The 27,527-nt window shown below is 55.1% G+C and overlaps 3 protein-coding genes across 5 annotated transcripts; all 3 read right to left on the bottom strand.

Moving 5' to 3' along the window:
• Positions 1–624: 624 nt before the first annotated feature.
• Pnma8c (PNMA family member 8C) lies at positions 625–3,818 on the bottom strand. Its single transcript, XM_090322172.1, has one exon. The coding sequence runs from the start codon at positions 3,270–3,272 to the stop codon at positions 2,673–2,675; it is 600 nt and encodes a 199-aa protein (XP_090178298.1). The 5' UTR covers positions 3,273–3,818; the 3' UTR covers positions 625–2,672.
• Positions 3,819–13,275: 9,457 nt separating this feature from the next.
• On the bottom strand, positions 13,276–16,765 carry Pnma8a (PNMA family member 8A). 3 transcript variants are annotated; one of them, XM_090322137.1, is made up of 3 exons: positions 16,491–16,765; positions 15,090–16,224; positions 13,276–14,380 (listed from the first exon to the last, which is right to left on the bottom strand). In XM_090322137.1, the coding sequence occupies exons 2-3, from the start codon at positions 16,164–16,166 to the stop codon at positions 14,276–14,278; spliced, it is 1,182 nt and encodes a 393-aa protein (XP_090178263.1). In that variant the 5' UTR covers positions 16,167–16,224; positions 16,491–16,765; the 3' UTR covers positions 13,276–14,275. The 3 variants fall into 3 exon arrangements, with proteins under 3 accessions (XP_090178263.1, XP_090178262.1, XP_090178261.1); XM_090322136.1 differs by having other exon boundaries at positions 14,271–14,380; positions 14,885–16,224; XM_090322135.1 differs by having other exon boundaries at positions 14,299–14,380; positions 14,851–16,224.
• Positions 16,766–23,579: 6,814 nt separating this feature from the next.
• Pnma8b (PNMA family member 8B) lies at positions 23,580–26,261 on the bottom strand. The gene has a single exon (XM_090322165.1). It carries the CDS (start codon positions 25,948–25,950, stop codon positions 24,121–24,123), a length of 1,830 nt encoding a protein of 609 aa, XP_090178291.1. The 5' UTR covers positions 25,951–26,261; the 3' UTR covers positions 23,580–24,120.
• Positions 26,262–27,527: the final 1,266 nt, after the last annotated feature.

Genomic DNA, 27,527 nt, shown 5'->3' with positions numbered 1-27,527 from the left:
CATGACATTTTATTTGGCTCCGAGAGTGATTTTTTATGGAATTCAAGAAGGCCCGAGGCAGATGTTTAGAGAGACTGGGAGCAGAGACGGAAATGGGGGGGTGGAGTAGGAGCAGCTGGGGCTCCCCTGCCCCTGGTGAGGATTTTGGGTGAGGTTGTTTGTGCTTTTGCTGAGCTGCTCATGAACCTTCAGCAAACCTTTCCTCCTCCCTTGGGCCTCATCCTGGGGGCTGGGCCCCCGGCCTTCCTCAGCAGATCTGCTGTCTCCATAGCTACCAGGATGCGGAGGGGGCCGAGCTGAGGACAGGGTGGACTAGCTCTTGTTCAGACTATGATGCTTTTTCTTTTTCCGGCCGGTCATGGGACTTGACCTTTGGGCCTGGGTACTTCCCTAAGCTCTTCAGCCACAGCACCACTTCAGGTTTTCTGGTAGTTCATAGGAGATAAGAGTCCCACAATCTTTAGTGCCCAGGCTGGCTTTGAACTGTGATCCTCCCATCTCAGCCTCCTGGGTAGTTAGGATTACAGGCGTGAGCCACCGCACCAGGCTGATTCTACCTGAATTAAATTTGAGATGGGGTCCACCCCCCCCTTTCCCTAATTCAGTAAAGAACAGGCCACAGGCTCAACAGCACACATTTATTGCGTTTATATTTACACAGTAGAATGTAGCTAAACCCACTTCCTAAAGCAAAATGCAGGGCTTAGGAAAACCAGTCCCAGCTTTTCTTCTTTCTCGGTGCTGGGCACAGGGGGTCACACTTGCTTGGCAAGTGCTCTCTGGCTTGAACCCCAACCCCAGGCTCTTGTGTTTTTAAGAGAGTCTCCCCATTAACTTTCCCTGGCTGGTTTCCAGGGCTGGATCCTCCTGCCTCTGCCTTCTGAGCAGCAGGGACTTTACCGCCAGACCGGCCAGTCAGCACATCCGACTGACTTGTAGGTTTTTATTTGACATTTGCTGTACTACTGACATCTCACTCAGGTGAGTCACTTTTCAACAGATACGTGTTTTACACAATCCCCTGCGTGTGCCCGCCCGCACGTACTGCAGTTCCCCGACGCTTCCGCTGGCTCAGAAAGTTCTCCAGCTGGAAGTGGTGGGTTATTCAGTTTCCTGGATAATATTTACACCTGTTCACGTTGATTCTCACAAGTAGAGGCGCCAAAGGTCGCCCTAAGTGGGGGAAAAAGCCCACTGTCCTCTGTTAGAAGAGGATAAGAAATGTCACACTGTCCCTTATTAGACAACAAAGATGCTTTGAAGGAGGAAATTCATGCAACCAGCAAATATGCAGGGTGGGGAGGAGGGGGGGCGCTGTGTGCCAGTTAAGCAGGCTCAGACAGTGTTAGCACAAGGCACACGGCACCAGAAGGCTCTGTGGGTGTGGTCTGCCCAGGGCTGAGAATGGACAAGGCCCAGAAAGAGCGGGGAAACTTCTTGACTTTTTTGCAAGAAGTGCAGCTGTCTGTCTAGGAGCGGGAGGGTGTCAGGAAAAGCTTGATCCAGCCGTGACACCAAGCAAAGCACGTGCAGGAGGTGATGCCAGCCGGCTTGGGAAGTGGACTCAAGCCGGGATCCTTGGCTCTCACCAACCCACGGGTGCCGGTTCCGTGCCAGGCCTGCTGGGTGCACAGGGTGGGGGGCTGCCCCCCCTCCCACCAGGCTGGCGCTCGACCGCTCGAGCCACGCTCCCGGAGCAGTCTCGATCCTCAGCTCCCCGGGACACAGCGGCGGCCCAGCACCGGCTGCCTCTCCTTCCGCTGCTGCCGCTGCTTCTTTTCCCCTTCGCCGGTCGGTCCCGGGGCTTGAACTCGGCCTGGGCGCTGCCCTTGAGCTTCTTGCTCCCCTCCCACCTAAGGGTTCTAGGTGCGCCTGCGTGAGGCCAGCTCGGCGGGGGGGGGGTCTCCATGGTAACGGCCGACGCGCGCGCATGCGCCGTCCCGCGGCCTGGCTCTGCACTGCGGCTGCGCGGGGCCGAGGGGGCGGGGCTGTGGCTCCAGGTGAGCAGCTGTCCTGGGGGGTCTCCGGGACCCCGTCCTTGCCGAGAAGGGAGCCCCACTCCCTCGCCCGCGGCCACGCACACACGCAGGGTGTCCTCCACACACGGTGGCTTTAGGACCCAGCTCTATTCCGCTTGTTCTGCCCAAGGCTCCATCAGCTGCGTGCAGGTAACGCCAAGGCCTGCGCGGGCACAGGGGCCGCACAGGGCGGCTTCAGGGCGAGGCCCGGGCGGCTCCCCCCCTGCCGAATTCTCAGTGAGCGACACCTCGTATGTGATTCAGGAAATGGTGGGTAGATGGCTGGAGGGGTGGAGGGAGGGGTCGTGGGTGGGTGGGGGCTGGCTGAGGGATGGAAGGCTGGACAGACAGCCGTACTCAATCAGATGTGCTTGCTCTTACTTACATGGACTCCCCTAGGACCCCCAAGTGACACAGCCATCACCACTTCTTATAACAAAAGCAGAGGTTCAAAGAAACAGATTGGCAGCGCAGTAAATATTCACCACGGGAGGAAGGAAAGAAGGAAGGGGGGCAGCACTCAACCTCAGGGTGGCCACACACACTCAGCCACACCCCACAACTTCCCCATCCACACCAGGCCACTGTCACCCCCACTGCCCTCCCACAGCCCCCCAGATGGCTTCCCCCTCCCCAACCCCCCCCCATGTCACCTCACTGCTTTTTGTCAGCGGCCTGGTGCCGTCGACGGTTCTTCTTGGGTTTCTTCTTGCTCCTCCTGCTGTCTCCAGCCTTGCTGTCCTTGTCACCCGTGTCCACCCTGACAGTGGCCCCCGCCTTGGGGCTGGCCTGAGGTGGCGGTGGCTGGCAGTAGGGCCTGGTGGCTGGCTCTCTGAGATCTGTCATGGTGGGGCACAGCTCCTGCCTCAGGACCCGGGCCACGTCTTCCACGGTCCTGCCCTCACTCTGCAGGAACAGGTTGAGCTTCATCAGGAATTCAATGTCCTGTCTCGGGGGCATGAAGACCACTTTCCATACCCCGCCTTTGCCTTTGATCTCCCGGGGGACCATGTCGTGGTCCAGTTCCTTGGCTAGCCTCACGATGGCCGCCTTGGTTCCCTGTTCCTCCAGGAAAGCTTTCCCAGCCACTTCGAACTTGCCCAGAGGTTTGAGGGGTGCCCGGATGATCTCTTCAAATTCCTCGTGGTTGCAGTCTTCTGGGATCCCCAAGATCATCAGAGACTTGTAACTGTCCACCTCCAAGGCCTTGCAGCCGTGTTCCAACAACGCAATGTCCTGTACCCCGAACAGCATCCTGCCCAGCTCTTTGAGAATCTTGTATGCCTTCTGGTAGGAAGTTGAGGTGCCACGGGAATCTCCTGACTGATCCAGCGTGCCCCCCGATCTCTTTCCTAAGGCTAGGTGAGAAATGAGGCCTCACAGAGGGAGGCGACAATTTGTCCAACTCAGACAAGGGGATTTCGAGCCCCTGTCCACAGGGCTATGCTACCGTGCTGGGCCTTCAGTCCTCCTTCCTGAGAGCAGTCTGGAGGATTCCCAGGGACTCACCGACCTCCAGGGAAGCAGAGGTGGAGCTGGGTCGGAGTTGATCCGTGCCTCCCAAGTCCGGGGCAGAGCTACACCAGGAATGATGTCCACGCAGCTCCTTCTCTCCGCAGGGAGCTTCCTAAAGGTCTTCACTGTGCCCTGACGGCCCAAGAGCTCAGTGGATCTGATCTCCCGAGGGCTTCTGTCACCAGAGTGTGGTGGGTGACAGCCTGGCAGGCAGGGTGGCTGGAGATGGCTCTCAGTGCCCCGCAGCCCGGCTTAAGACCAGGATGTAGTGGCTGCACTTGCTCCTGGGGTGACGTCACCACCTCCTTCCGCTCTGCAGCCCAGCATGTCTCCATGGCAACAGCAGAGCATCGCCTCTGCCATTGGCCGGCCCTGCCTCCTAGAAATCAGAGTGGAAGGAGGGAAGGGGGCTAGGGAGGACGGGAGGAGGGACAGGGGGAGGGGGTCACTTGGAGGTGAGGGGTTAGCTCCCACCTACAGAAGTGCCCACCCTTCTCCTTCCAGAAAACAGATTTCTGGGAGCAGGAGATGGGGGAAAATGGGGAGGTGAGTTTGGGGACATGAGAAAGTTAGGAAATGTTCAAAGAGTAAAGGGGAACAAGCTGGAAGGACACGGAAGCCAGCCAACAGGACTCACGCCGAAAGACTCCTAAGTGGGGCCAAAATCTGAGCATCAGAGTTACAAATAAATTACTAAGCAGCACCCCTTGAATAAAGAAAGAATGCACGCGTTTGTGCAAAGAAGACAGTTTTGGGGGAGAGTAACAGTGTCATAGGAACAGATTCGGAAATTGGCCATACTTGGAGTTTTAGCTCAATCACCAATCAGATTGCTTTCAGCTTCAGGAGTTTTAAAAAAGATTGGGGGGATGGGAGTGTAGCCTGGTGATAAGAGTGCTCGGCTAGCATGCACAAAGCCCTGGGTTCAATTCCTCAGTATCACATACTAAGAAAAAGCCAGAAGTGGCACTGTGGCTCAAGTGGTAGAGTGCTAGCCTTGAGCACAAAGTGTCCAGACAGTTTGAGTCAAGCCCCATGACTGCCCCCCACAAACAAAGAGAGAGAGATTGGGGCCTTGGAGTTTGGCCTAGTGGTAGAGTGCTTGCCCAGCATGCATGAAGGCCCAGGTTCAATTCCTCAGTACCACAAAAAAAGAGACAGGTTAGTTTTTTTTCTTTTCTTTTCTTTTCTCTGCTTGCTGTCTCCCATGCTCACAGGAATGTCCTTATAGTTAAGAATAGGCAAGAATGTCCTCATAGTTCCAGGCAAGGTCACCACCCTGTTCTCCTTAGCTCACTGACCAAGGCAGGCAGGAACATTTGGAACAGCACAAAACAAACTCTGGAGACAGAACAACAAAATATCAAAAGGAATGACCCAGCCCAAGGCCACCTCCCCTGCCCGCCTCAGCCCATGCATCCAGAGACCAGCTCCTGGGTTTTTCTCTGAGAACTGTCCCTCACCCTTGCTCCCACAATAGGACAGGGAGAGAGTAGCTTCACAACTCCTTTTTTACTGAAAAAAATTAATGAACCTTCAAGCCAGGCGCAGTGGCTCACACCTGTAATCCTAGCACCTCAGGAGGCTGAAATCTGAGGATCAAGGTTCAAAGCCAGCCCAGGCACAAAAAGACCTGAGACTCTTATCTCCAGTTAACCTCCAGAAAATGGGAAGTGGGGCTTGGCTTAAGGGTAGGGCAGTGGCCTTGAGCTGAAGAGCTCAGGGACAGGGCCCAGGCTGAGTTCAAGCCCCATGACCCACAAAAAACAAAATAAAATTAATGAACCTTCATCTCCTTTTCTGAAAAACTCTGGTCTCATTATTTACCATCGAGAAGAGTAAATTTAATGTGTGTGTGTGTGTACCAGTCATGGGGCTTGAACTCCTGGACTGAACACTGTCCCTTGGGTTTTTTTTTTTTTTTTTTCTGCTCAAGGCTAGTGCTCTATTATGTGAGCCAAAACTCCACCTCCAGATTTTTTGTTTTTGTTTTTTTGCCAGTCCTGGGGCTTGAACTCAGGGCCTGAACACGGTCCTTGGGCTTTTTCCTCAAGGCTAGTGTTCTACCTCTTGAGCCACAGCACCAGATCCAGCTTTTCTATGTATGTGGTACCAGGGAATTGAACCTGGGTCTTCATGCATGCTAGGCAAGCACTCTCTCACTAGGCCAAACTCCCAGCCCCTCCACTTCCAGTCTTCTGATGGTTAATGGAGAGAAGAGTCTCACTGACGGGCTGGGAGTGATTACTTGGAGAAAAGAGTCACATGGACTTTCCTTCCCAGGCTGGCTTTGAACTGTGATCTTCAGATCTCAGACTCCTGAGTAGCTAGAATTTGCAAACATGAGCCAGCAATGCCTGGCTAAACGTAACTTTTCTGGTGGCAGAAAAGTTTGTTTTGCGCCAGGCTTAAACTCAGAGGCTGGGAGCTGCCATCAAGGGTTTTTTGGCTTTTTTGTTTTATTTTTGCTCCAAGCCAGTATTCTTTCTTTCCTATCTTTCTTTGTTACTACCAGGACTTGAACTCATGCCCTCACCATTAACTGGTTTTCTTGAGGAGCTGGCACTCTCCATTTGAGTTTCACCTCTAGTCCTACTTGTTGCTGGTTATTTTCGAGGTGGAGTCTCTCACACTTTTCTCCCTCAAACCCTGACCTTCAAAATCATTGATGCAGGACCTGTGCCACTGGCTCACTCCTGTCCTCCTAGATACTCAGGAGGCTGAGATCTGAGGATCACAGTTCAAAGCCAGTCTGAGCAGGAAAGTTCATGAAACTCTACTTCCAGAAAAAAAAATAATAATCCGGAAGTGGTGTGGCTGTGACTCAAATGGTAGAGTGCTAGCCTTGAGCATACGGAGACTCAGGGACAGCAGCTTAGCCCTGAGTTCAAGCCCCCGGACTGGAGAAAGAAAGAAAGAAAGAAAGAAAGAAAGAAAGAAAGAAAGAAAGAAAGAAAGAAAGAAAGAAAGAAGAAAATGAGAAAGTAGGATTACAGGCATGAGCTACCAAGTCCAGGTTTCAGCTCTCCTTTTTGAAAATGTGAATGGGACAACTTTTAAATGTCAAATGTAGAGGCTGGGGGTAAGGAAAGTGGGAGGAAAACAGGAGAAGGGGTATTGATGTTCAAGAAGTAATGTACCCATACCTGATGAATGTAACTGTAACCCCTCTATATGTTACCTTGTCAATAAAATAACGTTTAAAAAGAAAGTCTAAGGTAGGCTAGAGTGAGTCCCAGGAGTACACATAAAATCCTGGGCTCTGGACTGGAGTGTGGCCTAGTGGTAGAGTGCTTGCTTAGCCATGCACAAAGCCCTGGGTTCAATTCCTCGGTACCATATACATAGAAAAAGCCAGAAGTGGTGCTGTAGCTCAAGTGGTAGAGCTCTGGCCTTGAGAAAGCCCCAGGACAGTGCTCAGGCCCTGAGTTCAAGCCCCAGGACTGGCACACACACACACACACACACACACACACACACACACACACGTATGCACGCATGCACGCACGCACGCACGCACATAAACCTGGGTTCCATCCCTAACACTGAAAAAGAATAAAAATCATCTTCACCTCCCTACTTACTATAAAAGTCACTTCTAAAGATCCAGGAGCATCTTGGAGCTCGGGATCCTTGGAATTGTGTTCTGTATCCATGGATTTCCAGCTTATGAGCCAGCAGCCAGTTGGTGGCTGCTCACACCTGTAATTCTAGCAGCTCAGGAGGTTGGGACTCTTTTTTTTTTTTTGCCAGTCCTGGGCTTGAGCTCAGGGCCTGAGCACTGTCCTTGGACTTTTCTCAAGGCTAGAGCTCTACCACTTGAGCCTCAGCACCACTTCTGGCTTTTTTCTATGTATATAGTACTGAGGAATCGAACCCGGGTCTTCATGCATGCTAGGCAAGCACTCTACCACTAGGCCAAATTCCCAGCCCGAGGGTGGGATTCTTATCTCCAATTAAACTCTCAAAAAAGAAGAGGGGCCAGGAATGTGGCCTACTGGTAGAGTGCTTGCCTAGCATGCACGAAACCCTGGGTTTGATTCTGATATCACATACCCAGAAAAAGCAGAAGTAGCACTGTGGCTCAAGTGGCAGACTGCCAGCATTGAGCAAAAATGTCCAAGGACAGTACCCAGGCCCTAAGTGCCAGAGCCAGCTGGCTGCAAGGCGGGATTCCTGATTTAGGAGGTGAGGATGAGAAGAAAAAAACAAGAAACAGATGGGGTCGGGAGGTCTACAGCTTGAGACTGCTGCATTGTTTATTTCTAGCTTCAGTCTTATATACTCTCCTAAAAGCAGGAAACTGCCAGAGGTTACTTTTGTACAAAATAACAATCAAGTCTCGGATCAATCAATCGAGAAGCAAGAAACAATAAGGCCAGGAAATTCACAATACAGTTGCCAGTAGCTCAAAGATCATAAGCATGGCGTCATTTATCACGGGACAAGTTGTTTCCATGACATTTCATTTGTTTGTGTGGTTATCTTACTCAGTGATGCCGATCTATGGGTCAGCTTGACCTCACACTCGGCTCCCAACATCTAAGGTTAAGCCTCACAACAGACAAAAAAATGCATGTGCTCAAGCATCTCAGGGAACATAGATGGCAGATATAATACATGAAGATGTATGCACGTGCATCATATATGCAAAATTCAGGTACATACATACATATGCATGTACAAGGAACTATGTCTTGGCACATGTGTTTTTCTCTCTTCTGGAAGGAGAATGAGGACCTGTTTTGGTCGCTGGCTTTGGGAGAGAGGTAAGGGACAAGCTGGAAGAGGTGACATTTTCTATTTTCAATTCTGTACTACTTGAATGTCTAATGGTCTGTGTATCTTATTTTTAAATGTCTCCAAGGGCTATTTTGACACTAGACATATGGGTCATTTCTTATTGACATCTTTATATGGCTACTTTTAAACTAAAAAATGAAACCACGTCAACCCAAAAATGGAAGTATTAGACGGCAAGAACACATTGCAGATTGCAGACAGTGATTCTTTTATTTTGATTTATTTTTTTCTTTTTATTGTCAGTCGTGGGGTTGAACTCAAGGCCTGGGCACTGTCCCTGAGCCTCTTTGTTCTCAAGGCTAGCGTTCTACCACTTTGAGCCACAACACCACTTCTGGTTTTCTGGTGGTTTATTGGAGAAAAGAGTCCCAGAGGGCCGGGAGTTTGGCCTAGTGGTAGAGTGCTTGCCAGCATGCAAGAAAGGCCAGGGTTCAATTCTTCGGTACCGTATACATAGAAAGAGCCAAAAATGGTGCTGTGACTCACGTGGTGGAGCTCTAGCCTTGAGAAAGTCCAAGGTCAGTGCTCAGGCCCTGAGTTCAAGCCCAGGACTGGCAAAGAAAGAGAGAGAGAGAGAGAGAGAGAGAGAGAGAGAGAGAGAGAGAGAGAGAGAGAGAGAGAGAGAGAGAGAGAGAGAGAGAGAGAGAGAGAGAGAGGAATCCTCAGGGACTTTTCTTCCTGGGCTTTGAACCATGATCCTCATATCACAATCTCTTGAGTAGTTAGGATTGCAAATATGAGACACTGGCACCTAGCTTCTTTTTCTGTTTTGTTTTTTTTTAATTTTTGTTTTATTTTTGTGCCTGCATTGGTGGTTGAGCTCAGATCTGGGGGTGGTCCCTGTGCTTCTTTTGGTTGAGGCTTGTGCTCTATCACTTGAGTGACAGCTCTACTTCTGGTTTTGTGTGTGTCTGCTTGCGTGTGTGTGCGAGCGTGCATGCACAGGTGCGCCACTCTTGGGGCTTGAACTCAGGGCCTGAGCACTGTCTTTGGACTTTCTCAAGGCTAGAGCTCTACCACTTGAGCCACAGCACCACTTCTGGCTTTTCCTATGTATGCGGTACCGAGGAATCAACCACAGGTCTTCGTGCATGCTAGGCAAGCACTCTACCACTAGGCCAAACTCTTGGCCCAATCCTGGCTTTTTCAGTGGTTAATTGAAGATGTGAATCTCATGGAATTTTTCTGTCCCAGCTGGCTTTGAACCTGGATTTTCAGATCTCAGCCTCCTGCGTAGCTTGGATTATAGGCATGAGCTACCAGAGTCTGGCTCACAAGAATTCTTTTTTTTTTTTCTTTTTTTACTTTCTTCTGCTTTCTTTCTGCTTCTCTAAGCCTGCCACAAAGCTAATTCCCTTCTGGAAATCTGAACCAAAATAAAACATGATCCACACCCGGGGCCAGCATGTGAGTTGTCCAAGCCAGCAGCTGCCTGCCTCTCATTCCTCATTGCTTGTAAGTGACAGGAGCTTGTGCTTTGCCTGGTGCCTTCAGCCTGGGGACGGGGGGGGGGGGGGGGGGGGGTTAGAACAAGTGAGCAGGGACCCAGAGCTACTGTGCCAAAAGACTGCATTAGCCTGGAGCAGGTGGTTTGTGCCTGTCATTCTAGCTACTCAGGAGGCTGAAATCTGAGGATTGCAGTTCAAAGCCAGCCAGGACAAGAAAACATCTCCACTTTCTGACTTTTTGATGGGAATTGATGACTATCCAGCTTCAGGTAGCCTCTGATCCTCAGATTGCAGCTTTCTGAGTAACTAGGCTTGGTTATCTTTCTTTTTCAAAAGTTTCTGAGTTGTTGCACGTGATAATTCTGTCACTGGGGTTTGAAACTACAGATAGTCTATCGATTGAGCCACCCCCCCTTCCCCCCTTTTTCTGCCCCCAGTCCTTGTTTAGTTTACTAGTTAATAAAACAATCAATAGCTGACTGGGTCCTGGGAGTTCATGTTTGGAATCCTAGCTGCTCAGGAAGCTGAAATGTGAGGACTGAAGTTCAAAGCTACCCTGGGCAGGAAAGTGAACCATTTAAAAGCTGAAAGGGGAACTGTGGCTCAAAGTGTTAGAGGGCTAACCTGAGCAAAAGAGCTTGGTGACAATGCCTGGGCCCTGAGTTCAAGCCCCACAATTGACAAACAAAATAAAATAAACTACTATCAACAGCTTCTGACATAGCTCAGCCATCTTTTTATCCTTCCATCCTTCTGGGGCAGGGAAGTCATGGATTGGTGCCCATCCTTATTCCTGACACATATGACTTGTTCAGAATTCTACTCAGGGGGCCGGGAGTTTGGCCTCGTGGTAGCGTGCTTGCCTAGCATGCACGAAGACCCAGGTTCAATTCCTCAGTACCACATACATAGAAAAAAGCCAGAAGTGGTGCTGAGGCTCAAGTGGTAGAGCTCTAGCCTTGAGAAAGCCCAAGGACAGTGCTCAGGCCCTGAGCCCAAGCCCAGGACTGGCAAAAAAAAAACAACCAAAAAACAGAATTCTACCCAGGTGCCTGAGCTTTTCCACAGGCCCGTCTCCCCTTGTCATGAGAAGCAGGCAGGCAGGGCAAGCCAGGCTATGCAGAAATACTTGTAGGGAGTTTTTTAGGGTGCAGACATGCCCACACATTAAAAAAAAAAAAACAAAAAACAGAACATTGAGACTAAGCAGCGGACCAGGGAACCTACCATCCCAAACAAGGACGCTTTCATGAAAAGAGCAAATATTTGTCCAGGAATGGCAGCAGACGCTTCCAAGCACTGCAGAAAAATGTGGCTCATGAAGAAATATTGGGGAATGTGGTTTAGGATAAATGAACTCAGCGTCTATCTTCTCCCCTCCTCCCCCCCCCAAAAAAAACAAGTATATACAGCGTTACTGTTGTTTTAGGGTGAAAAATATCCTCCTGTCTCATTTTTCACCCTAAAACAACAGTAACGCTGTATATACTTGTTTTTTTTTGGGGGGGGGAGGAGGGCAGCCTCCCTCCTCCCTGTCCTCAGTCCCCACCTCTCCAGCTCTTAATTTTATGGTGTGGTCTTTCAGAAAGAACGAAGATGGGGGCCGGGAGTTTGGCCTAGTGGTAGAGTGCTTGCCTAGCATGCATGAAGACCCTGGATTCAATTCCTCAGTACCACATACATAGAAAAAAGCCTGAAGTGGTGCTGTGGCTTAAGTGGTAGAGCGCTAGCCTTGAGGAAAGCCCAAATACAGTGCTGAGGCCCTGAGTTCAAGCCCCAGGACTGACAAAAAAAAAAAGAACAAAGATGATACACAAACTATGTAGATCATTCAGATGTCTGCCACTTACAAAAAGGTGATTTTTCTTTTTCTTTTTTTTCTTTCCTCTTCCTCCACCTCCTCCACCTCCTCCTCCTCCTCCTCCTCCTCCTTCTCCTCCTCTGTTGGTGTGCATCAGGTCCTGGGTGCTGTCCCTGAGCTCTTTCGTTCAAAGCTAGCATTCTACTGCTTTGAGCCACAGTGACACTTCTGGCTTTCTGGTGATTCATTGGAGATAAGAGTCTCAGACTTTCCTGTCCAGACTGGCTTTGAACCAAGACGCTCAGATCTCAGTAACTGGGATTACAGGCATGAGCCACCAGCACCTAGCTTCACTTTTTCTTTTCTTTTTTGGCTAGTCCTGGGACTTGAACAAAGGGCCTGAGCACTGTCCTTGGGCCTTTTCAAGGTTAGCACTCTACCCTTTGAGCCACAGCGCCACTTCTGGCTTTTTCTCTCTATGTGGTACTGAGGAATCAAACCCGGGTCTTTCTGCATGCTAGGAAAGCACTCTACCACTAGGACAAACTCCCAGCCACTTTCTAATTTTTTTTTTTTTGCCAGTCCTGGAGCTTGAACTCAGGGCCTGAGCACTGTCCTTGGGTTTCTCAAGGCTAGTGCTCCACCACTTGAGCCTCAGCACCATGTCCAGCTTTTCTGTGCATGTTGTACTGAGGAATTGAACCCAGGGCTTCATGCATGCTAGGCAAGCACTCTACCACTAAGCCACACTCCTGGCTCTCTAACTTTTTTTAATACAGAGGAACATTCAGAAAGGAACTCTGCCCTATAACCGTGGAAAAATGTCAGCAATCTCAGTTACTAGATTATTTACTACATATATTTTCATATATCTAAATTTACATAAGTATTTCTATACAATAAAATAAACAGGAAAATACATGGAAATACATAAATGCAAGGTTTGTAATGTCACCACACAAGTCGTAGCTCCACTGATGATCATTTTGTACAACTGAAAAGAGGCCTGATGCCAGGAATTTGGCCTCGTGGTAGAGTACTTGCTTAGCATGCACGAAGACCTGATTCCTTGGTACCACGTACATAGAAAAGCCATAGGTGGTGCTTGGCTCATGTAGTAGAGTGCTAGCCTTGAGGAAAGCTCAAGGACAGTGCTCAGGCCTTGAGTTCAAATCCCAGGACTGGCAAAAAAATAATTCCAGCCTTATGCTGGTGGGGCAAGCCTGTAATCCTAATTACTCAGGAGACTGGAACTGGCCTTGAATCACCATCTACCTCCCAAGTGTCAGAGACTACAGGAGTGAGCCGCTATACTCAAGCCTACAAATTGCTTCTTTTCTTATTTGAAATCCACTCTCCTACGGCCTGCTGGCCCCTAGGTTAAAAATAAGTCAATAAATAAACAACCATGAGTTCTTTTCCCCAGATTAAAATAGTCCACCTACCTGCCACTTATCAAACAGACTGGACCCAGGGCTCATTTGCTGAATTTTATTTTATACGTGTACATTTATACATTTACATGAAGTAACCACGGTAATCATCTGAGAACACAAGAAAGCATGGTGGAGTGGACAAGGATTCACAGCTGGACTGTCCCAGGCTTTTGCCACCTCCAGAGCCCAATTCCCTCCTGGGTGTGTTTGGGGGGGAAGCTGCAGGTGCCCCTGGGAGGCCATCCTTTCCTCCCCCGTCCCCCCGCAGCAGGACTCCCCCAGGGTCTTGAAGGAGCTCATCACAGTCACAAGGAATCTGGATGTGGAGGCACGAAGGACACCTGACGCGGGTTCACATTTTGTACTAGAAGGGAGACACTGGAAACTCACGAGGGCTAGAACTGCAGGGACAGAACTGGACTGCACAGTGGGCTAATGTGGGACTCGATCATGGCACAGGTGCAGAGTCTGGATGGGACCCAGATGTGGGGGGCGGGGGTGCGGAGAGTTCCAGGGTGGATGAGGGGCATGCACAGGGTAGAACCAAATGCCTTTCCGGCCCCCTCTCCTTCCTCGGAGGGTGCAGTGCCAGCGGGGAGTCCAGGAACGAGTCCATCATTCCCACCTCCTACAATATAGGAACTTCACCAGGTAGCACAAGAGGGCCTCCAGCTCCCCATCCTGCGGCCTCAGACTCCCACGCGCCAGGATTCCAGGTATTCGCCACCATGCCAGCTAAAGAGTGCCATTTCTAATGACTGACTCTGAAACTTGAACACTTGAAAGGCAAATACACATTGTTTCATAGAATTCATTCCTAGGACCTAGCCCCTTCCCCCTTCTGGATTTCACAGCTGGAGGATGGAAGCTGGAAACTGAGGCCTGTGGGGGGGTTGTGCCAAAGGTCCTGTCCTAACTTAAAGTAGTCACCCTGACCTTCAAAATGCCAGGCCCTGAAAATCAGCTTGACCCCCCCTCCATTCCTCCACCCTGGCCCTGTGGGGAGTAGGGGAGAAAGTTGGAGCATGAAGAAGCAGAAAGGGAACTGTGCTCATGCATGCAGAGAGGGAAAGGAATGTTCTAGAATTTTCCCAAGCCACTTACCAACTCTCCAGGCCCTAAAGGTGAGCAAAGAAAGGTGAGAAGCAGCCCCAGGGAGAAAAAAGGCAAGAAACACCCCCTCTCCCACTCTTCCCCCTCCCCCCCAGCCATATCCACACACAGGGGCCCTCAGAGTCCAAAGCCTTGCTGTGGTTAACGATGAGAGAGGTTTGCTTCCAATTTGGGGCTTGCTCCTTGGCCTTCTCTCTCACAGCTCTTCGGGTATGGGGGGTCCCCCAAATTAGAGCTTCCGGGAGCCTGTGGATACATAAGGGAATCAGAGAGGAGTCAGTCCTTAGGAAATTGTTGATTCGGGTAGAAGCTTAAGAGTCCTGAAGCACATTCATCCCCACTCCTGTCACCTGAAACTCACCACCAGCACCATCATCCTGTCCTAAGTATTTTAGTGCTACTGGGATTTGAACTGAAGACCTTCCACCTGCCAGACATGGGCTCCACCACTTGAGCCACGCCCCTGCCGCTGAGCCACACCTCCTATACCACAGGACCACGCCCCCGCCGTCTAAGTCACGCCCCTGCCTCTGAACCTCGACCTATCAGCAAGCCACACCAGCTCAGCGCTGAGCCACGCCCCTGCCCCCGGACCACGCCCCCCGCCATCCAGCCCCGCCCTCCCTCGCTGAGCCCCGCCTTTCTGGTGGGGTGCTTCGTGTTTCAGGCAGCATCTCAGCTTACCTGCGGCCCGCCCTACGCCGTGCTCCTCCTACCTGTGTCACTAAGAACCTCCGGTGACGTCCTCACCTGTGGAGGTGCAAGGAAGGCCTCGGGGCTTGGCCTTCAGACCCCTGGACGTGGAGGCGGGCGCTTCGGGGGGCTGCTGGCCTCGAGGGGCCCTGTGCGCCGCGCCTGGTCTCCTGGAGGCCGATCCTCTCTTGGCGACCCTCGACTTCTTTCTTGCGGTACCTTCAGAATCCACCAGGACGTACGAGGCGGGGCCCAGGCTCACCTTCTTCTTCTTCCTCAGGAAGGCCGAGCTCTTGGCCGCAGCCCAGCTCAGGACCTTCTTCCTCGGGGGTCTCTCCAGGCCCCCGTCTCGTTCCCACTCCTCCGCGCCTCCGGGGGTCTTGGCTGGCGTCAAGGCGTGTCGCGGAGGATCTCTGGGAACCTTCCAGACGTTCTTTGCCAGGCCCTTCTTGGAGGTCGAGGCCTCCTGCTTGACGCAGGGCTTCTTGTGGCTCTGGCTGGGCTCGGAGGCCTCCACGTTCCCGGGGTCCCGCGCCTGGCGGCCGGGCGGGGCGGCGTCTCCGCACTCCTCCCACGCCGCCGGCTCCTGCTTGTGGGCCCTCCGGTTCCTCTTCCTCCTGGAGCGAGACTTGGCGCCGGCCCTGCGGCCGAGAGGCTTGGGCGGGTCGCTCTGGCCCTCGGGGCCGCCCCAGGGGCCGGGGGGCTCCATCTTGAGGCCCGAGCCCAGGTCTGCGGCGGCCGGGCCCCGCTCCTTCTTGACCTTCTTGCGGCCCGCGGGCGGCCAGGCGGCCTCCTCGTCGGGCTCGGCGAGCTCCAGCGCGCGGGCCTCCTCGCGGTGCCGCATCTCCGCATCCATGTACACCACGATCTGCACCACGGCGCCCAGCAGCACCCCCAGCGCCCCCGCCCAGCTCTCGGCCGGCTGGCTCGGCGGCCGCGCCGGCTGGTTCAGCTGCAGCAGGCGGACCACGTCCTCCCAGGTTCGGCCCTCGGTATCCAGGAACTCGTTCAGGTTCTTGAGGAACTCGGCGTCCTGGGTGGGGTCCCGGCAGGCGACCCTCCACACGCCGCCGCGGCCCGGGAACTCGCGGGGCACGGCGCTCAGGTTCACGCCCTCGCCCACCTCCACCAGCGCCGCCTTGGCGTTCTCCTCGCGCAGGAAGATCTTGTTGAGCACCCGGTAGGTGCCGAGCGGGGCCAGCACCCCGTTCAGGGTCTCCTCGATCTCCGCCTGGCCGCAGTCCTCCGGGATGCCCGTCACCAGCAGCGCCCGGTGGATGTCCGCCTCCATCCCGCGGCACCAGTCCTCCAGCAGGTTCATGGCCATGGCCGCCGACATGGAGGGGCCGGGGCCGGGAGGGCGGCGCGGCGGCCGCACGGGTGGCCGCCCCCGAGTCCTGCCAGGGCGCCGGACAGCCGAGGTCAGGCTCCGCGCCGCCGGACGGCCGGGCCCCACGCGTGGGGGCGGGGGCGCGGGGGCCCTGCGCCCCTCCCGGCCCCGCTCCCCCGCCCCCCGGCGCTCCTGCCCGGCCCCCCCTCCCGGCCTGTCCTCCCCTCCCTGTCCCCGCTCCCCGACCCTCCCTGGCCCTCCTCCCCGCCCCCCCTCCTCGGCCCCCTTCCCATCCCCGGTCCCCCTCCCCGGCCGCTCCTCCCCGGTGCTCACCCGGGTCCGCGGCTCTGCTGCAGTGCCCCGCTCCCCCGCCCGCTGGCCGTGCACCCCCGGGGCCGGCGTCCAGGCTGCAGCCGCTCCCGCTGCCGGCTCCGATCACCCCGGCTCGGCAGCTCCGGGGGGGATGGGAGGCGGATGGGACCCGGATCTGCCGGTCTCCCCCAGCTCCCGCCCCGGGGCTGACGGTGTCTGGTCACGCGGACTCCGGCCTCGGCCCTCGGCCTCGGTCTCGCTCCCCGCCGCCGCCGCCGCACCGAGGCGAGGCTGGCTTTGCGGCCCGCGCGTGCGCACTGCGTCCGGAGCTGCCGCACCGCGGCTGCGGGCCTCGGGCCGGGCGGTCTCCATGGCAACCGGAGGTCGGTTGCTAGGAGACGGCGTGTCCGGATGCAGGCTCTGCAGGTGGTGGGCGTTCCGAGCGGCTCCGAGCGACCTCCGGGCTGGGGGCGGGGACCCTGGACAGCGCCCGGGGGGCCTCGGAAGCTCATGGCTTGGGTGGCTCAGGGCGCTCTCTCATTCTCTGCCATCCCTGACTCGTGGGGGACCCCAAAAGGCAGGGTAAGTGGACAAAGAGGCTCTAAGTCCACCCTGGGGTCCTTTCAGGAAGACACGGCTCCTCTTGGGTGGCTCTTTCCAGCTACTGCTCCTGAGTTCTAGAAATTTCCAGGGATTTCTAGAAGCTTCTAGAAGCTTTTCACCTACCTTCATGTTCCAAGGTCCTTTAGACTTGAAGAGAATCAAACAGCCTGCCTGCCTGCCTTCCTGCCTGCCTGCCTGCCTTCCTTCCTGCCTTCCTTCCTTCCTTCCTTCCTTCCTGCCGTCAGTCCTAGGGCTCAGGGCCTAGGCACTGTCCTTGAGATTTCTCAAGGTTGGCACTCTACCACAGCACCACTTCCAGCTTTTTCTGTGTATGTGGTATAGAGGAATGGAACTCAGGGCTTCGTGCATATTAGGCAAGCGCTCTACCACTAGGCCACACTCCCAGTCCCCAAATATATTTTAAAATAATTTTGTATAAACAAGTACATATAGATATAATGAAGCCCCAAATACTTAGGACAAATATTTAAGAAAAAATAATTAAAGTTACATTTACAAAGAAAAATGAATATACAGCTACTCAAGAGACTGACATTTGAGGATCATGATTCAAAGCTAGCCTGGGCAGAAATGACTTATGAGACTCTTTTTTTTTCTGTTTAATTCATTTTTTTATTGTAATTAATAAAAGAGTTACATGATATTTGCCTTATAGAAGGTGCATTAATTCACATACATTGATTCCCTTTCACATGTCTTGGTACCCTTTACCTTCCCCCCCCACCGCCCCTCCCCTTATGAGACTCTTATCTCCAATAAACTACTCAGAAAAAGCTGGAAGGGGCCTTGAAGCTCAAATGGTAGATCATTAGCGTTACGCACAAAGAGGCTCAAAGAAAGAATGCAGGCCCTGAGGTCAAACTTCAGGAACAGCAAAAAAGAAAATGTATGCATAAATACGTATTTATAAATGTACAGCTAGCTGTAGACCTGTACGTATGCATATGTGAATAGGCATGTGTGTTTACATGTTCACAAATGGCGTCAACAAGCTACCTGGCCTTTTCTCCTGCACTGAGCCACTGTCACTGCCGGCAGATATAAAAATAATTTTGAAACATCCTTAATAGGAGCCTTACTGTGGTTTCCATGACAACACATGGGTGCTGTGATTGCGATATGGACACTTTGAGCAGTGGTTTCCATGACAACACATCCCTGTGGCTTCAACCCTTCCCTCAATTTCTTTACACTTGGGATGGCTTTCCATCATCGCCCTCTCTGATCAGCTCTTGCATTTCTATTTTGGGATGCTGGATATTTGAGGGAGATGAGTACAGGGCTGTGAACTTGGTGCCTTGACCAGGTACTTCACCGCTTGAGCCATGACCCTCGTCCTTTTTGCTGTTATTTTTCATATAGAGTCTCAATGTATGCCTAGGCCACTTTGAACTGCAATCCCCCTGTTTAGACTTCCCTGTAACTGGGATGACAAGCATGCGTCCGTCAGATAACAGGCTCCGCTTCTCTGTTGGTTTGGGGTTGGTCTCGAACTTTGTTCCTCCTGCTCTCAGCCTCCCATGTAGCTGTGATTACAGGCAGGACCCATCAGGCTCAACTAAAAGGTGAGATCAGGAGCTATTCCAGTGCAAAATGGACATACAACATCTGTAGCAAAGGTTTTCTGTAATTGATTAGATAAGTTCCGTGAGAGCAGACAGCCAGTTTAAAAAGAAAAGTCCATGGACCGGGAGTTTGGCCTAGTGGTAGAGTGCTTGCCTAGCATGCATGAAGACCCGGGTTCAATTCCTCGGTACCACATACATGGACTTTCTCAAGGCTAGAGCTCTACCACTTGAGCCTCAGCACCATTTCCGGCTTTTTTCTATGTATGTGGTACATAGGGCTCAGGCCCTGAGCTCAAGCTCAGGACTGGCAAATAAATAAATAAATAGAAAGAAGAAAAGTCCAGACAGAATTATACAGAATTTAAATTGTCTTCCCACATCAGGAGAAAGAACTCTGGCAGAACCTGAATCACATAACATTCCTCCTTAGGGCTCTGGACAGGCAGTGTTTGGATACAATTTAAATCAGGACAAACAGCTCAAATTAAGAAACTCCACATAGTCAGCCAAGCTGAAAGAATGTTCTGGGCCTCATAAATTCCCTACCAAGACACCAGTCACCTTTTAGGTACATTTCAAAGTCTTTCATAATTGCAACAACAGAATACAAAAGATCACAGTTAATCTTATATGCTAAAATGTTGCTTTATGAAGCTTTCTTCACCCCCCCCCACTCTATTTTTGTCAGTATTAGAGTTTGAACTCCTGCTTTGAGCTTGCTGGCTCAGCTGGCACACTACAGAAAAATGAAGAGTGGCACTGTGGCTCAAGTAGTAGAGTGCTAGCTTTGAGCAAAAGAAGATAGAAGTTCAGGGCCAGTGCACAGGCCCTGAGTTCAAGTCCCAGGGCTGGGAAAGAAAAAAGAAAGAAAGAAAGAAAGAAAGAAAGAAAGAAAGAAAGAAAGAAAGAAAGAAGGAAAGAAAGAAAGGATTTGAGGAACTTTCCTGCCTGGGCTGGCTTGAATCACAATCCTCAGGTCTCATCCTCCAGAGCAGCTGGTGACAGGTGTGCTCGAGCTGGTGCTGGCCTGAGTGGAGCTTTATGGACCCCTAAGTTGCTTGGATTCTGCATGGTCTGAAATCCAGATGCTTCTGAGAACTCTTCATGGAGGTGGCCTATTTCCATAACACAGAACGGAGAGAGAAAATCAAACCCTAGGACTTTATCACCACAAGCCCCTCACTCTGCAAGGTGCTATCCTCAGCTCGTTGTCCCCCTCTCCTGGACTCAGGCCACAAACTCAGGTCCCATGAAAGGGATAGGATGTGGTCCTGGGGCTGAGTTTCCCACAGCAGCTGTGGCACCCACACTGGTGGGCCAGCCAGCTGGAAGCCTGGGCATCATCTGCAGAACCAGAGGCCCTGCATTTCCTGATGGATTCTTCCAATAATAATAATACCACAAAACAAAATAAGCCACTCCATCAGGATTGCCTTCTTAGCACGTGCAGAAATAGTGGAATCCACAGTGTGGAGACATTGAAGTTTTACAGAGAAGCAAGATAAACATAGGTTCCAGGCTGCCAGTGATTAGAGGAGTTCACTCAAACAAAATTCTAACAAGGATGCCACTCAGGTCCAGGCCTGAGCAAAATTCAAGACCTTATCTCAAAAGATCAGGGCAGCCTGGCCATGCCTGGCTCACCTTCTGTCATCCCAGCTAGTGAGGGGGCTGAAATCTGAGGACTGCAGTTCAAGGACAGTCAGGGTAGGAAAGTGCACCACCAAAAGAACAAGAACTGGTGCTGTGGTTCAAGTAACAGAACACTAGCCTTGAGTTTGAAAGCAAAGGGACAGCAATAGCGCCCCAGCTCTAAATTCAAACACTAGTACTGACACACACACACACACACACACACACACACACGCACACACACACACGGCCAGTGTAAATCTTCTGTTAGCTTAAACTACCCAGTGGTGCTTGTGGCTTCAAGTAAGCACTCACAGTTATCAGGCAGGATGGTGCAGGAGTTTAGCCATTACCTCCTGCCTAGGGCAGGGCTTTGTGACCCACACCTGTAATCCTAGCTACTAAGAAGGCAGAAGTAGGAAGATCTGGGTCTGTTACTGAACCCAAACCCCAGTTCTGCCCAATCCCCAAAGGCCTGTAATCCTAGCTACTCAGGAGGCTAAGATCTGAGGATTGCGGTTCAAAGCCAGGCAGCGCAGGAAAGTCCTGTGAGACTCTTATGTCTAATGAACCACCAGAAAACTGGGCATGGTGTTGTGGCTTTAGTGGTAGAGTGCCAGCCTTGAGTGGAAAAGCTCAGGGACAATCGCTTCTCGGCCTTTTAGCTAAGATCAAGTGTGGAAAATCTCAGGGACAGTGCCCAGGACCTGAGTTCAAACCCCAGGACTGGCAAAAAAAAAAAAAATACAAAATGTAGCAGTGGAGTCACGGGAGAAGAGAGCAGACGCCACGCCCGGGGTGGATACACTGTTGTAGCCTGGATGTTTGCAAATTGTAACCTGCAGAGACTCAGAACCCTGCGTCACAGTCATCTGGGGGTGCTTCGATTTGGGGGTAGGCCTAGGTAGCCCAAGAATATACGTTTCTAGCTAGCAAGGCCGGGAACAGGGGGAAGCTCGCCAAAGGCGGGGTTTTAACCAGGGCTCCGCAGCGCTACCTGGCGTTCAGCTGGGGGCATTGCAGCGAGGGCCTCGGCGCCTTGGGGAGCGGTGTGTGGGGGGGAAATGGTGTGAAGTGGGCGTGGCTTCGGTCAGGTCACGTGGCCTGAGGGTCTTCCGAACGCTTGGCGGCGGGGGCGTGGCCTCGTGTCCCTGGGGTGGGACTTGCCTCTGGGAGCTGAGGCTCGGTCACCTGGTCAGGAGTGGGGGGCAGGGGGGCTCCCCGGGTCTGGGCCTGGGTCTGGGCCTGTGCCCAGGCGGGGAGGGCGCGGGGCGGGGGGCAATGCCTGCCTCCATGTCTCTGATCACAGAAAACAGTATGTATGCAAATAAACGCCCGGAAATGGAAACACAGGGTTCTTTAGGGGTTTTATTTATTTAGCCAGTCCTGGGCTTGAGCTCAGGGTCTGAGCACTGTCCTTGGGCTTTCTCAAGGCTAGAGCTCTGCCACTTGAGCCACAGCAACACTTCCAGCTTTTTTCTATGTATGTGGTACGGAGGAATCGAACCCGGGTTTTCGTGCATGCAAGGCAAGCACTACCACTAGGCCAAACTCCCGGCCAACAAGAGGCTCTTTCTTGAGGCTCTTTCTTTGTTGCTGTTTTTGTTTTCTTTCCTTTTTGCCTTATTTGTGCATTCATCTGTCTTTGGGAGGGTGAGGGGGAGCACAGAAATAACGGGGGGGTCAAAGGGGTGGACACTGGAAAATGAACGATACAATTTGGGGTGGGGACGGGCAAATCTGGGAGAGCAAAGGAAGGGATGATACTGTCTAAAAAGGAACGTCCCCGACCTGCCACGCCTCCCGGCATCACCTTCAAACTGAAAAATAATATAAACCTGGGGCCCCGAGCTGGGGACTCAACTACTCAGGAGGATGAGATCTGAAGGTCGCAGTTCGAAGCCAACCCCGGGCAGGAAGTGGAGCTGTGGCTCACATGGTAGAGCGCCAAGCCTGGAGCACAGGAAGGCTCAGGGAGAGTGGCCGGGCTCTGCGTTCAAGCCCGGGATGGGCGTTCACACAGCCCCGGGGTTCGGGTACGCCCCCAAAGTCTGCAGGCCCTGCAAGACCCCGCCTCCCCGCTCCACGCCTCTGCAGGGATGACATCCGGGCCTCGTCCGCAGGGCGCCTCCGCGGGGACCCGGCTCCTCTGCAGGGTGACATCCGGGTCTCCTCTTCCTTTGGCAATTTGTTGCTCATTCCCCCTCCCCTCTTCTCTCCCCCCCCCCCCCCCAGTTCCAGGGCCTGGAGACCCCTGGGTGCGCGTGCGCGCACAAGTCCCAGTCCTCCCCCCCTCTCCCTCTCCTCCCGGTCCCTCCTCCCTTCTCCGCCCCTCCCCTCCCTGGCGTCAAGCTCGGCTCCCTGTCCTCGCGGGCCCACACTGGCTTGGGGTGGGGACACGGCCGGGCCCAGGACAGACTCCACGGGACCCGGTAGCCCCCGCTCTGCGCCCGCCGCCTGAGCCGGCTGCTTCCTCCCGGTTTTCCTCCACTGCAGTAGTCCCTGTCGCCAGGTTCTCCTGTCATCCGCCCCCCCTCCTCCAGTTCCACTATTGAGACAGGGGGACGATCAGAGCTCCGAAAACGAAGCCAGGGCTGTGGGAAAGCGCTTGGCTTCCTCGGGAAGAGTTGTCCAGGCGGCCGCAGCCAAAGGCTCGGGGCAGAAACAGGCCTGGAGTTCTCGGGGGGCCTGTGGTGAGGAAGGGGGCGGGGACCGAACCACCCCCGGGGGGGGCGGGGAGGAGTGTGTGCACACCCCGACGAGGCGCTCCCTGTCACTGACAACTCGGAAATGGACGTCTGATTTATTTTATTTTAATTACACGTAAACTCACATTGCCCCGAGTGGTCAGCGGCTACACTAGTGGGTCGACAACGTGTAGATCTTGTGCGATCTTTGGCTCAGAGCTGTGCGGATAATGATGCGGCCAAGCTGGCGGGAGGGAGGCGGGGCGCGGCGGGACCCCGAGGGGCTGGCCCTCCCGCGGACAGGTGGAGCTGGAAACACCGGACACACAGGGAGACCCCTGTGTGGGGCTCCTGGCAGAGCGCAATGGGGTTCAACACATCACGAGGCCGGAGCGGGGCTCCTGGGGGACAGGGAAGAGGAGACAAGGGAAATCTGTCCACAACTGGGGGGTGGGGTGGCTGGGGGGGAGGACCCCCACCCAGGAAGGACTGCCAGCCCAAGGGACGTCGGAAGCGGGGAGGCGAGGTCCGGGTCTGGGGGCTGGAGGAGGGGGCGCCCGGACACGCCCACCGACACGCCCCGCCCTCGGAGCGGAGCCCCACGAGGGGGTGGGGCCTGGTCCGCCTGTCCATCAGCGCCAGGGGGCGGGGCCTGCTCTTCACACACACACCCCGCTGCCCCCAGCCCTGCCCTCAGGGGGCCCTTTATCCTTTAGGGCGTTTCTCCCCCTCTCCTTTTTCTTCCCCTCCTCTCTCTGCCCCTCTGGGGTTCAGCGAGGCCCTGACACCCCTAGAAACCTTCCCCGGGGACCCCAGGCCCCGTCGTCCTGGGGCAGGGACTACAGTAGGTCCCGGGCTCGCCACACAAGCCTTGCTGGTCCTCCAAGCCGCCCCGGCTCCACCGATGCCCGCCACGCCTCGGGCCCCAGCATATCCGGGGACCCCCGCAGCCTGGGGTGCGCCATCTCTTTCTCCTCTGCAGTCCGGGGGTTCGCCGTGCGCTCCTGAGAGCCGGGGAGATAAAAGTGGGGCGCAGGCTGGGGTTAGGGGGGACACGAGGCGGCAGGGCGCACGAGAGAAAGCAGGGGAGGAGGGGCGGAGGGTCCACTCGTGAGGCGGGGCTGGGGGTGGGGCATCTTCCTAGCGGCATTTGGGGGGCCGCTTTGGACCCCGACGGGCCTTTTTCCCGCGGGCGGACTTGGGGCCGGCCGGCGGCTGCCCCTTAGCCTCCGCAGCCCTGGCGCGGGCCCCGGCGCCCCCGGGCCCCTTCTTTTTCTTCCTCGTCGCCGCCTCATCGTCTGCGGAGGGCTCGCTGCCGGCTTTCTTCTCCGGGGTGGCGGCCCGGCCGCGGCCCCGACCTCCCTGGCGGCTTTGGCGGGGTCGGGACGCGGCGGGGACGGCGGCCGCGGGGCCCCGCGCCAGGCCTTTGGAGCCGGTGCGCGCGCGCTTGGCGCGGGGCTTGGTGGACGCGCGGTCCTCGGGCTCCGACTCCTCGCTGTCGGTGTCCTCCGAGGACTCGGACTCGGTGTCCTCGGACTCGTCCGAGTCCTCGCTCGACTCCAGCTGCTCTCGGGAAGCCAGGAACGTCAAGACCTCCTCCAGATCGTTCTTGTGGTTACACTTGGCCCCTCCGCAGCGGTTCTCCTCCTCCTCCTTGACAAGGTGGACCATGTCCTGCGCGGCCAAGAGCGCCACCAACTCCAGGAGGCCTCCCTGGATTTCTCCCTCCTTGCCCCAGCCCCCGGGGAAGCCCAGCGCGCCCTTCTTTCCCTTCGGACGATTCTCTGGTTCCGCCAGGGTGGAGATGCATTCCAGGAGGTTGCCATCCTCCTCCGCCTTCCGCAGCACCATGGCGTCCACCTGGCGGCCGGCCTCCTCCACCTTCACGCGGGTCCCGGATGTGTCGCTGGACATGACTGACAGGACCTGGGGCAGCGCCTCGCCATCCTGTCGCTTGTCACCCCAGCCCAGCGACTGGATCACAGAGGCGATTTTCAGCATCTCCTCCCGGGCCCAGGGGTCAGTGGGCTCCGTGTAAGCCACGATGGCCACAAACTCGGGATTGTCCAGCCCTTCTCTCTCCGGGTCCCCGTTCTCCTGGGACTCGCTTTCGGAATCGTCGCTGTCCACGGGCTCCCTCACAGCCATCAAAGCCACCAGATCCGGGACCCCGTTCCTGTCTTCCTTGATGTCTAGGCAGATGGACTGGGTGCCGGGGAGTTCCTTCTCCAGCTCCTCCTTCTTGGCCTTGTCTGTGACGGTGACCAGGGCTAAGAACTCGCGGGGCCCCTCGCCGGCATCCCCGTCCTCCTGGAAGGTCCACTTCTTCAGCAGCTCCTTGGCGGCGGCTTGCAGGGTCTCGTAGAGCGCCCGCTGGTCCTCGTCCACGGCCAGGTCCTCGGCCCGCAGCTCCTCCATCACCAGGCCCAGGCTGTCGTCGGACGAGTCGGCGGACTCGCTGCGGGCCGGCCGCCCGCCGCGGCTCCGCTTTTTGCACTTGCTGCTCCACCTGTGGCCCCGGGGCCTGTGCCGGCCGCCCCGACGGCCCCGCTGGGCCTTCCGGGCCGCCCCGTCGTCCGGGTCCGCGCCGCCGGCCTCCGCGGCCGGGTCCCGGGGGGCCTTGGCGGGCCTCTCCTCCAGCAGCAGCCGCTTCATCTGCTTCAGGACCCGCGTGTCCTGCGACCTGTCCTTCCACAGCACCTGCCACGCGCCCCCCTGGCCCGGGACCTGGCTGGGGACGGCGTCCGCGTCGATGTCGGCCGGGAACTCCAGCAGGGCGGCCCTGGCCTTCTCCTGGCTGCCCACGCTGACGGTCCGCAGCCGGAACTCGCCCAGGGGGAGGAAGGCCGGCCGCAGGGTGGCTTCGATCTCGGCCCGCTCCAGGCCCTCGGGGATGCCGGAGACCAGCAGCGCCCGGCGCGCGTCCACCTTCAGCTCCCGGCACCAGCTCCGGAACAGGCTCATCGCCATGGCGCAGTGCGCGCTGGGGGGACGCCGGCCCTTCCCGGAGAGGGACGCAGCCCCGGCCACAGGCTGAGTGCGCGCGGCGGGCGGGGGAATGCAGCAAGATCTGGGGTTCGGGGCTCCCCCCCCTTTTTTTTTTAAATCTCCTCCCCGCGCGCGCGCGCGCCCCCGCGCCAGGGATCCGAAGCCCCCGCCGATGGCCTGCGCGTCCGCTCCTCCCGTGCCTTTGTTCCTCAGCGAGGGACGCGACCTCCGGCCGGGAACGGGGGCCGAGGCGCGGGGGAGGGCGCCGCCGCTCGCCGGGGCGCTCCCGCCGGGTCTGAGCGCGCGCCGGGGCCCGGGGGGGCTCGGCGGGGCCCGCGCCTGCGCACACGGCGCCCGCCCGGCCCGTCGCCATGGCAACGCCGCAGGCTGCCGCGCCGGCGATGCTCTTAAAGGGCCGGGTGGGCGGCGGGCGACGCGGCCCCGGCGTGAATCATCCGCGAGGACGGTCCAGGACACCGGGGACCCCTCCTCACCCCGAGAGGGGCGGGAACGGAGAGGCCTCCTTCCCCGGCACCAGGGCAGGGCCCAGGGACGCAGGAGGAGCTGTGATGACTCAGGGCTCGGGCCCCACGCGGATGGAATGGGGATGTGGGGACAGGTGGTGGGCGAGCTTCATTTGTGGTGTGGGGTCGCCATGCCAGCTGAGGGCAGCCAGGCCTGGCAGCTGCAGGCGTCCAGGGTGCCCGATGTACTCACCCCTCTTGTCTTGCTTTCTTTTATCTCAAGGTCTTGCTCTTCCTAGGCAGGGCTTGAGCCCCACCTCTGTTTTCCTACTTTGTGCTGAATTAAACACAAAACAATGAAAAAAAAGTAGAAAAAACGTCTCTCAGACTTTCCTGCCCAGGCTGGCCTCGAACCCAGTGACTCACATTTCAGCCTCCTGCGTGTTTCACACCCACCCAGCTTCTGTTTTTGTTTACTTCTTCTTTTTTTTTTTTTTTGCTAGTCCTAAGGCTTGAACTCAGGACCTGGATGCTGTCCCTGAGTTTCTTTCCTTCAAGGCTAACAGCCAACCACCCTGAGCCACAGCACCACTTCCAGCTTTTTCCGAATAGTTTATTGGCGATAAGAGCCTTACAGACTTTCCTGCCTGGGTTGGCTTCCGACTACAAACCTCTCAGCCGGCTAGGCAAGCAGTCTACCACTAGGCCACGCTCGCAGCCCAATACAATCTGTTGGTTGGTGGTACTGATTGTCCCTGGTCTTGAACTCTGGGCCTGAGTACTGCCTCTTCAGTACAAGGCTACCACTCTACCACATGAGCCACAGAGCTTCCTTTTTTTTTTTTTTTTTTTTTTTCCCTAGTCTTGGGGCTTAAATTCAGGGTCTGGGCACTGTCCTTGGGCTTTCTCAGACTAGCGCTCTACCACTTGAGCCACAGGACTACTTCCAGCTTTTTGTTTATATGTGGCCCTAGGGAATCGAATCCAGGGCTTCGTGCATGCTGGGCATGCACTCTACCATCTAGGGCACGCTCCTGGTCCTATTCTGATTATTTTTGAGATGGTTCTTTTTTTTTTTTTTTTTGCCATAGCCAT

This window comes from Megascapheus bottae, chromosome 31 (assembly GCF_031878675.1).
Source record: "Megascapheus bottae isolate mThoBot1 chromosome 31, mThoBot2.hap1, whole genome shotgun sequence".
In the NCBI taxonomy this organism is placed as follows: domain Eukaryota; kingdom Metazoa; phylum Chordata; class Mammalia; order Rodentia; family Geomyidae; genus Megascapheus; species Megascapheus bottae.
This window is presented reverse-complemented; position numbering and strand designations above follow the sequence as displayed.

Bases quoted from the DNA above. Each gene is read 5' to 3' on its own strand.
- Pnma8b (XM_090322165.1), bottom strand. From the start codon at position 25,950: ATGGCGATGAGCCTGTTCCGGAGCTGGTGCCGGGAGCTGAAGGTGGAC.
- Pnma8a (XM_090322135.1), bottom strand. From the start codon at position 16,166: ATGTCGGCGGCCATGGCCATGAACCTGCTGGAGGACTGGTGCCGCGGG.
- Pnma8c (XM_090322172.1), bottom strand. From the start codon at position 3,272: ATGCTGTTCGGGGTACAGGACATTGCGTTGTTGGAACACGGCTGCAAG.